General features: G+C 29.9%; 1 protein-coding gene across 1 annotated transcript in view; it reads left to right on the forward strand.

The window, feature by feature from the left end:
* The window catches only part of LOC123692771 (RYamide receptor-like), a 33,896-nt gene extending 23,914 nt beyond the window's left edge, over positions 1 to 9,982 (forward strand). The window contains exons 5-11 of the mRNA XM_045637559.1: positions 2,949 to 3,070; positions 5,542 to 5,636; positions 6,189 to 6,314; positions 6,585 to 6,685; positions 7,267 to 7,357; positions 8,797 to 8,874; positions 9,538 to 9,982. Coding sequence (XP_045493515.1) covers positions 2,949 to 3,070; positions 5,542 to 5,636; positions 6,189 to 6,314; positions 6,585 to 6,685; positions 7,267 to 7,357; positions 8,797 to 8,874; positions 9,538 to 9,915 — 991 coding nt within the window. The 3' untranslated portion in view covers positions 9,916 to 9,982. The remainder of the gene's footprint in view (positions 1 to 2,948; positions 3,071 to 5,541; positions 5,637 to 6,188; positions 6,315 to 6,584; positions 6,686 to 7,266; positions 7,358 to 8,796; positions 8,875 to 9,537) is intronic.
* Positions 9,983 to 11,200: the final 1,218 nt, after the last annotated feature.

Raw genomic sequence — 11,200 nt, forward strand, 5'->3', positions numbered from 1 at the left:
GAGGAAGGTTTTAGTATATAATTTATTAGATTGTATAGACAAAGCGGGCGAAGCCGTGGGCGGTAAGCTAGTTGTAAATACAATATAAATATACAATAAAAATATTGTTTAGCAAATTCCACATTAGTAGGTTTTAGTTTTGTTTTTGGTTTTATCCGAGAAAAAGCGTTATGTTAAAATAATTGAAACTCCAAAATAACATTGTTTCCAGTACAACAGTCTGTAACACATTTCCCCGTGCATCGTTTAAAGGAAAGTTTGTGCCGTAAAAAGTTTTGATAGCTCTTGTAATAAAAATTGGAATACAATACGCTCCCACAGCTTTCCGTGGATACTGATAGCATTGAATGGTTTTATTTTGTTTATTTTTTCTACCAACAAAGTGAAAGATCGTGATCAAATTTACTTTCATCAATTTTCTTGTATTTTTTTATATTTTATAGAAGAAAATGGTCTGTTTCTCAGTCTAGCTATGCAACTGCGATTCATGGTTGAATCAATGATAAAAAACAATGTAAAGTAGTGTAATAGTAGTTGAACCGATATAAATGTAACTAACCTGAGAGGTTTTTTTTGTTTTCAATTTAATCCTGAAGGATTTCAATTTCATTGTAAAGCTTGCAGTAAAATTTTCTACTTCGGGTGGCTCATAACTCGTTCTGTCTTCCATGCATTTTATACTAACTCGAGCTACGAAAATGAGTCGTCTATAAAATAAATGTATACTACTACTACTATTATACTTGAACTCATCTCCATCTTTATGCTTTTGCATGCATACTCAGATTAACAGCTAACATCACTGATATCCATTTTCACAGAAATCTGGTACTAGAAAAGGTTTAAGATGCCGTTGGTCGTTTTAAGTTCAATCTATCGTTATTATTAGGAAGTTGGTAAATTTAACGAGTCATATATTGCTTTAATAATAATTTAACTTTTCATGGAACGTTTATCAATTTGAAAAACATATTTTATTTGATAAAATGAAGCTTTCATGCCGTAAACAGATGGACGAGGACGTGATTTGAGATTCTTTACCCACTACAAACTTTATATCAAAACATAAATATAAATTGAAATCAAACTATTGTAATGAAACAAATTCCTAAAAATCTACCTATTTCTTGTAGATTATCTCAGTAACCGCAGTTTTAAACTCCTGAAGATCATTGTTTCGTTCGTTAACATCACAAGATCCATAAAATAAATCTTCCACATCACAAGATACGCTACTATTAACCCAAACCACAAAAACAGAGACAATAAAATCTATTTCCATCACACAGAATGTAATGAATGTCATTCAGTACGACTTTTGCAAATACATACTCGTTTAATAATGTATAATTTCACAAAGGATGTATTTATAACGTTTATTATTATACCTACCATAAATAAATATAATAAATCTAACTTCTGAATACAAAACAGCTGCAGTAATAATAGCGGTCGACTAAATATTTTCACAATATGTTTTAATTAAAAGGAAATTATCATTTGAAACATATTTCACAAAACCCGCAACTGCACAATGCGGCACTAATAAACCTGGCCAGGTTAATTTAGTTTATACCTTACCTCTTTATTGCACACTTCAAGTAAACCTTTTAGAATAATACATTACTAAGTAGCGTACAAGGAACACCTTGGTTTTAATACAGTAATTAAAGTCGTTGAGAACAGCTAAACCAAGCTTTGTTAAATCTAAACTAACATTTAAATTTATAAATCACAAATTTCTTTCCATAATATTGTTTAATAACTGTATTTAATCGCTTATTTTTCATAGAAATACTGTGTGAAAACTTATGGATAAATGAGCACATCAGTCAATCATAGAACCAATACGGTGAAAGAATTTAAATAACCAGAGCGGAAAAATTTATGACTTTCCTCTTCCTATTCTCGTTTCCTATTCGTATTGAAGTTTATTGTGCCTAATATTTATATTAGTTGATTTATTATAGCCTTTTTCATAGTAATCGATCTAGATTTATGCTTTTACCAGTAATTTTTCACATTTTCTGAATAGACAAGAAAAAAATATGTAGCATTACAGTTATTTGTAAAGAAAATATTTAAAAAAAGCTATTTATTTTACTAAGGTATTTATTTATTTTACAATGTATGTAATAGGTACCATAAATGTATAGGTCATGTTTCATTCTTTTTTAAAAATGTATCGCCTTTAAAGAGCAAATGTACAAGCTTTTCCACGGCAATATAAGTAATAATCGATATTATAATCTATATTTTGTTTCGTAGGTATAGTATATAATCTGGTTTCTACACATATGATATGGTTATAAATAAGATGATTTATTCTGAAAATATCTTCCTAAAATATTCAATCTCTATAATTTACTTATCCATCCATTTGATGAAAAGATACGCTGATTTAAATTTTAGATTATTTTCAAAGATTATATTAATCTTCAATCAATTTCCGAGTGCCATTTTCTTGAATCGAAAAACGTAATCCTATACTTACCTTTTAAAAATTAACTTAAAGACGTAGTTATTTTGGTATCGTTTCTTGAACAAGAAAATTTGCTTTAACTGAATAACAAATTCGATTTAAGCTCGAGTTTGAAAAACAAACCCCTGTAAAAAACAAATCTAAGAGGATTTTCCTCGTAAAAAGGACACCCGAAGACACAATTTTAGATTACAAGTATGTACAAAAAAAGTTAGGCGTCAATCATTTTATCTGGAAAAAAATATTGCATTCTTTAGCCAGATACAATTTTTGGTTATTTATAAGTTGTATAGCTAAAAACCAAAATATTTATGTAATTACTCTTTACATTCATAAAATATAACTTATTTGAGAAAATCCATAAACTATTATAATCTTTTACTTATAAAATAGCTTCAATAATAACGAAGATACGTATCAATAACTTCAATTCATACAACTAACACAATAAATTGTTTTCTTCTAGTGCACACACATCGAAGCGAGTAGCTAAAGTGATAATAGTATTTATTTGGATCCTGGCGCTATCGCTCGCTGCACCCATGGCAATGTCTTGGGAGGTCGTGATGGAAGAGGAGCAGGACCCAGGTGATATATCAGCCTTTATTTAATGAAGCTTCGACTTATACGATCTCTTCTAGTGTTTATGTATGTTATTTCCTAAGAGCAATTAACCTATAGAGTTCTTATATTAAGACAGAACAAAATACATATTTTCTAATCTACTTACTCTTAGTCAATAACAGCATAAGCCAGATTGAGATAGCGATAGAGTATCTGCACTGTCTTCAAACGTAGCGCGCCGGCAGTCAGTTTGTTTTCCAACCAGCTGGTGGGCTCAGTGCGTCAAGTGTTTTTAACGAAATATTTAGAAAATATAAAGTGTACAGTGTTTCTTTTTATTTGTCAGTGTGCTAAAATAACTATTGTATGTTTAGCAACCGGCTATCACTAGTCGAATGGGAGTTTTGGATAAAAACAATGTAAAAATATCTTTCCATCGGTAAGTGATTTTCAGAAAATTGATAAATATTTATGTTTTAAACCTATTTGAAGGTTTTATCAAGCGCTTTTTTGTAATTTTATGTTGTAACTGTAACATTTACCCACTTTATGGGGTTGTGGAATATAAAATAATGAAATAATTTTTAAAAAACGTCACAATAATATCACGTTTGGCATTTTGTTTACCACCGTAGTGTTGTAACACATCTAGCGTATATTATCGATTTATGACAAAAAATCTATTTCATATTAACGTTGATTTATTTATTTTGTTTCATAAATCAGATTTATATGTAGTTGTTGTTGCAAATAATAGATGTAAATTTTTTACCGCAGGAAAATAAAACATACCACGTGGTTGTTTTATTTGCACTATGTGTTTTAGTTTTCGTTTGTTGTTTATTAATTTCTCTTTCAGATTATTAATAAATTCATTTTGTTTTAGATTTCCAGAGCTAAATAAAAAATGGGTATAAAACGTGAGACATGAGTTGATTGGACGCCGCCACAATTTGCAATATTGTGTTCACTGCATTTCGAGCCTACGTGTTATCAAGATGGATACTCTAGAAGAATTGTGCAATCTTACGCTTACGTTTTTTTTGTTCCTGTAGATAATAAATACATTTGATTAAAGAGAGTGAATTTTTATTTTGAAATTTTTTACACATAAGTTACCTTCTTTAAATGTGTAACTATGTGAAAATTAAACGGTTGATTAAATGACAGTTCTCATAGATGAGAAACTACTATTGAAATACATACTTAATATACATGCGTTTTCAAAGAAAAACCCGCATAGTTCCCATTCCTGTTGGATTTACGGGATCAAAAGTAATTTTTCCAAATTTCATTGTAATCGGTTTAGTAGTATTCGCGTGAAAGAGTAACAAACATCCATCCTCACAAACTTTCGATTTATTAGTAGGATGTTAGGAAAATGTTTTCATTAAGACTGTCCTTTTATTAACTTGTTAAAATGCTGCATGATTCCTTCATGCTGACTGTGCCTTTCTCCTCACTCCTTTAACTTTATCATCATTTCCTTCTTTATTTTAAATTACATTTCAAGTTTTAAAATTTCTTTTATAATGTACTAACTTTCCGCCCGCGTTTTTAAAGAAAATCCTGCACAGTTCCCGTTCACGTGGGATTTCCGGGATAAAACCTAACCTATGTGTGTATGTACAAAATTTCATTGTAATCGGTTCCGCAGTGAAAGAGTAACATCCCTTCTCACATAATTTCGCATTTATTACATACGTAGGATTAAACAAATAATGTATTCAACTGAAATTAATTATAAGTTTTGTTTTTTTATTATTTATTATTTCTCGAAACCGTAAATGCAAAATACATTCACGATTTTATCGATTGAAGCACATCCCATCACTATCACCTTCTATCTATCTAAATACGTACCTATAGTAAAAATGGTGCCATGACTATGTTGAAACGTAGCTTGTTGTCTATAGCTGTCTCATTCTTTCATACGACGTTTTCTTTAGATAGAGAGAAACAAATATATGTAAATTGTATACGCTCGATACAAGTACTCTATAGGTTAATTGCTCTTAGGTTATTTCTATAATGTTGCTTGCTATGCTTGTGTTATTATTGTAATTAAAATCGTAATTTAATTGATGTCTCATATGAAAACGTGTTTTAATTTGATAACCATTATGTTTAAACAATTATGAATTATTTAGTAACGTTAAAACAAATGTAGTTTGAATTGAATAATATATTTTAAGGATCTTATTAAAGTCGTTTGTAGATACGTAAGTACCAACTTACACAAATTGAGTGTAAAAGGCTACCCGCTTCAAGTACATACAAAAAGTGGAAAGTTGAAATATTTTTATACCTTTGCGAAAGAAAATCCATGTTCCTTTTGGTTAGAAAGATTTTATGATTTAATTTTAATAAATTGGACAATGCTTATTTTCGCCTTCTTGGAAAAAGTTTTTTAATTTTGTTCGAAGTTAGTGAAAACCATTGATCTTAGTTTGAGATGTCAGTCAAAATTTATCTTTGCCCAATTTTAATTACAGTTTCAAAAGTTTTTTACGAAAAGCCGTTTTGTACTGCGAGTGAATTTGGCTCCAATTCACTGGCCATATATCGCCTTTTACTGTACGTTTTTCAAGTAAGTAAGAGTTTTAATTTTTATCTGCATGAGTGGGTTTGAAAATATTCCAATTGGGACTGTGAAGTGATTTGAATTGTAGGTCAAGTTTGCTTTTCCACATTCATTATCGGAGTAGAAAATATTTAAATGGACTTACCAGAATATGAATGATTTACGACGTATTGATTCTAAGCTCTTATATTAAATATAGCAAAAAACACCTTAAAAGGTTTCACAAATACCAAGTGTGCTTTCGTGAATTGCAAAAAACTCTTGTCTACGAGTATTAAAGCTTTTAAGTAGAGTTGATGTTTCATAACGGGCTAAAATCTGTTGAAATTTCTTTTCAAAATAAATGTTTAAAAAGATTATGAGTTCACGGGGCGTTCTCTGGTTTTGTGTTTCCTTTTTTATTTTTGTTAGATATACTTTTGCATTTAGAATGTTAACATTCAATGAATTTTGTTATGCTTTAATGCAATTTAAATGCCTAATTATATAAATAGTATGAGTATTCTAATTTCTACTTTTTTTTAATAATAAATATGTATTTTTTTGTTCACCGTTTAGTACGTGATACCTCTATGCGTTATTACATTCGCATACGCACATATGGCTATGAAACTATGGGGTGCGAGAGCTCCTGGAAACGCTCAAGAGACGAGAGACGCAAACCACATGAAAAATAAGAAAAGGGTGCGTATCATTTACAAACAAAATGTCTTTATTGCTGATAGAGATTCTTAAACTTTTACGCATTTATTACTGAGAGAACTAAAGGTACTACTGTTAATATAAATTGTCTTCCACAATTCAGATTATTCGATTTAAATCTGTATAAGTAGATAGAATAAATAATTATAGCGACATAAATTCATTATTCTTCATTTTCCATTGAAAATAATTTTAAAGTTTGAAATAAATAGGTGGCTTTGTATATTTTGTAAACATTAATTTTTGTTTTAGGTTATAAAAATGTTGGTTTTAGTGGTGGCGTTGTTTGCGATCTGCTGGCTCCCTTTACAAAGTTACTTGTTACTGCAAACATTTTTTCCATCCATTAACGAGTAAGTTATTTGTATGACAGAAATAAGGTTCTATTAAATTAATTTGCGACCACTTCATGGGCTAAAGATAGTATGTTTTATAGTATTCAATACCTCTATATATAATTTATGAAACAAAAGTTTACAGCATTCGATTTTTATGGAAATTAAAATTTAATATAATAATTTAATTTATTAAAATAATGAGTTGGTAATTAACAGTTTTGTATTGTGTCACGCCCTTGTCTTATAATTCCTACTTATGTCTAATAAATGAACGTCGTGATGCTCACTGCTGTCGGATTAATCATTTAAATAACGTGGTAATAAAAATTTCCTGGTTCCACTTTGTCAAACACGACAGGCATTTAATAATATTATGTAAACGTTGTAAACGAAGACTTTTACTTCATTTTTTTATTTGTAAAATTTTTACTTTTTGGTTTTAAATCTGACTTTATTGATTAAATCGTCTGTCGAACAGAATCAGATTGCTTATGATCTATTTGGCATAAATATATTGTAATTTGAATGAAATAAATTGAATAAATTTGAGATTTTTCTGTCATAATGTAATTCTTCTTAATTTTATCTGCTTCCAGGTACAGATATATAAATGTAATTTTCTTCTGCTTTGACTGGCTCGCAATGAGCAATTCATGTTACAATCCATTTATCTACGCTATATATAATGTAAGTATTATATTTGAAATTATTTTATATTACTACATAATATTATTATAAATTATATATTTATTTTCTATGTTGAGCCTAAATGCAAGTGTTGAGATATATATTTTAATTAGAAATAAGTAAATAATAAATTTATGTAAATAAGTTAGTTTATGTAAGTCACAAATAATGCTTATAGATAAATATTGACCTAAACATTGTTTTATAACAAACGCAACTTTTCTGCCTACTCGAGCGAAAGCTTGATTGAATCTTATGGAGACCCAAAACGACATAAGAGGGTTAAAATCCGATTGGAATATCCTTATCTATATGACCAGACACTTCGACCAGACAGAGTGAAATTAATGACGTAGAAATTTACTACTAGGCTTATATTATGTGGCATTGAATTAGCCGCGGAAAACATAAGGGTAATGCACACTATGGTCATAGTTTATTACTGTGCATATTTTTATTTAATTGTTTGTTATTTTATTGAATATGCGTCCATACTCCTTTAATAATAATATTACGCATGTAATTATTTGACCATTTCTGTGGTTTAAAGAAGCAACTTTTTAAAGTTGCTGTTATTTATTACAAACATAGATTTCGCTGAGCTGCATTTTGGATTATAGTTTAAGTTTCTTCATTTATCATTGTTTCTTTCGATCAGAATTAATATTCTGAAAAATGATGATAGATTTGTACAAGTTGCTCCGACGATACGATAAAACTTGACTTGTTGTAAAAGTCTCGTGGGAAATTAGATCGAATTCTCTATAGAATATATATATCAATCCTTCACAGATATTAAACCACTGCTAGCATTGCATTGTAAATGCCATACCGGTATGTCTGTAAAATCTGTAAGATCTAAATTAAAATTCGTAATAAAGGTTAATATTGGTAAAATGTTTGCCTTTACATTATTAGGTCATTAGGCACACCTTTCACACACATAATATGAAGTGCAAATCCAGGACAAGCAACAACACAGTTTAATAGCACACTATATAATTTCATAAATAAATAGAGGTTCGATTAATTTGAATTGAAACCTATATGGAGGTATTCCCTAAGTGATACATCAGTTTAGATGAGATGTTAAATAAAAGCATTTTAATATCAATGTTTAGAGTAGTGGAAAAATTGCTCTGGGATCGGCTCGTAAGTAATTAAACTTCGATGAAATGGAGCTTTAGAATACGTTCATGAGCGTTTTGCTTTATTTTATCACAATTAACATTTATATTAATGGAAAATATAATAGTTTACTAAATAAATTGTTTAAACAAGGATAAGCATTTTAAAAAGGACTCTATCTCTACACTGTACGAATCAACAATTTATTATTGTAGAAAAAAATAACCGATTGAGAATGAGAGAAATGAGAGAGATATAATAGGTAGTATAATACGAGGCAGGACATGATATTTGTCGTTTTTTTGTTTCAGGAAAAATTCAAAAAGGAATTCAAGCAGCGCTTTACGTTTGGTCAGAAACGAAACAGATTTAACAACGATAGTTACGAGGTAAATATTTATTCCCTTTAAAAGTCGTGGGCGGAGTTCTAATAGTATTCATTCAATTCTTACATAATATCATGAATCTGTAGAAATATAAATTCTGTAGATACGTGGAAAATTAAATTCAAAAATTTTGACTTAAAATCCTGGACACTACACTGAGATGAAACCAGACTCGAATAATGGAAACGACTAAAGATACCTCTACGCGGGAAAATCGCTTACCTCTCACGAACTCTCACTCCCACGAACGAAGTCTCGGCCACGGCTAGTCTCATAAAATTCTTGTAGTGCTTTTGCGATACTACTTCTGATAAGTCCGCAGCAGGTGGGGCCGGGAAAGTACCACTTTTACGATCCATATTGGGGTCAATTTCATATACACGAATCAAGTTTACACAAATGAGGTCGTACTACGATTTATGTTAGTATCACATTTGCACTACAACTGGTTATATTAAGTATTACGTATTCAGATTAAAGTTTCAGTTCTATTTGAGAATACACATTGTACATCTAAAGTAATAATAAGAATACTTATATCTGTTATCTATTAATAAAATTAATGAATGTTATTGTATTATATAATTAATATTTATTAAAATCTAATAAGTATGTTAATATGCAATAATAATTGCTTATAATATAATGAAGTATGCAATTTTTTAGGATGGACAATCTTACAGAACCCGAGTTCTATCAATCCGTTCATCAAACGAGAGAAGTGTTTACTCAATGCGTAAGTCCGTAAATGTAACACCGATTGACTCAATGAAAGTTTCAAGAAACTCTTGTAACTGCGCACGCAATCAAAATAAACAGGAGAATATAGAAAACCACTTTCGACTGAAAGCCAACAGCGAGTTTGATTCGTACAGAAACGGCAGCAGATATAATGTATCTCCAACACCAAAGAGAAAAACTTCAAAAAGGATTCCCAGCGATGATGAAGTGCCAATCGGTGATGAAAGAGTCAGTGAATTGTACATATTCCCTAATAGTAATATCGTTGAGTTTACAGACATTGTATGTGATAATAAAGTATAGATATATAGTTAATTTAAAACAAATTGTACATATTATATTTAAAATATAAAAGAGAATGTAGGATGTAATAGATTTAAATATAAAATATTGAAGAATATTATCGTGTTTTATTTTTAGTCTCAATAATTTATTGTACACAAATCATCTTTATTAAACCAGTTCATTCAATAAACTAGATTCGTCTTCGACTTATAAACCTAAATAAAACTAGGCCACGGTTGTCATAGGAAAACAAAAACAGTTCATCAAGCGTATGTTATAAGTATTTCGAGTTTTTCAGTAGATGTACTCAGTTTGGAGATCCTAATTAAGGTCAAGCGACTCATTTAGAAGATAAAGAACGAGAAAAGTCGAAACAAATTACTGTAGTTTAGCTGAGGTTCACGAAAATAATTTCGAATGTTTATTGGAACGTTATATGAATTACTAGATACTAGAATAATACCTACAAGCTTTCCAACTATTTCGTTTTGATGATGCAAAAACAATTTTATTTACTGCACTTAATTTTCTTCTAGAATGTAAGACTGAAATGATTATTAGTAAGGTTTTCATTTGATATTGTTATAGTTTACTTAGTAATAGAGTACAAAACGATACTCTAAAAATTTCGACTCCAAAAATGCCTTAGCCCAGAGGTTGATCTATCTCGTTTTGAATTTTTAAATATTTTTTGATGAAGTTCCACCAGAGGCCGCTCTGTTTCGAATTATAATTCCACACAAAGAGAATTTGGCAGAGCGTGGATCAAAGACATATAAGTAATAATTTAAACCACGTGGAGATGAAAATTAGCATACGCTCATGTGTTATACATTAGTTTATTTACATATTACACAGCGGAAGTGGTTTATTTTAAATTTTGTTAAAATAAATAAGAATATACTTGGGTGAAGAACTTTACTGCAAACCAGAACAGCACTGGAACAAATCTAAATGTGAAAGATAACAAGCGCATTATCAGTTTGGAAGTACAGTACTCCCAAACTGATAATGCGCATAGAAAAATTCGGTTCGGCAACTGACATATTCCCCGAGCCTCCGAAGACGATATTATGTATATAGAGTGGTTAAATGTATTTTCTTCATGCGTAGTTTATTGTAGTTAGTGTTTTTATAATTTTTGACAACAAATAAGTATTAGACCTTAAATTCTGATAATATTGTATTTATGTATTATCTTTACATATTAAATCAATTTCTTGATACGGTATCAACGGCATACCGATCCTTCGCCTCTGGGTATGGCGTATCACGTTTTTAATAAGTAACCCGTCGTACTGGG

Source organism: Colias croceus, chromosome 6 (assembly GCF_905220415.1).
Source record: "Colias croceus chromosome 6, ilColCroc2.1".
Lineage (NCBI taxonomy): Eukaryota > Metazoa > Arthropoda > Insecta > Lepidoptera > Pieridae > Colias > Colias croceus.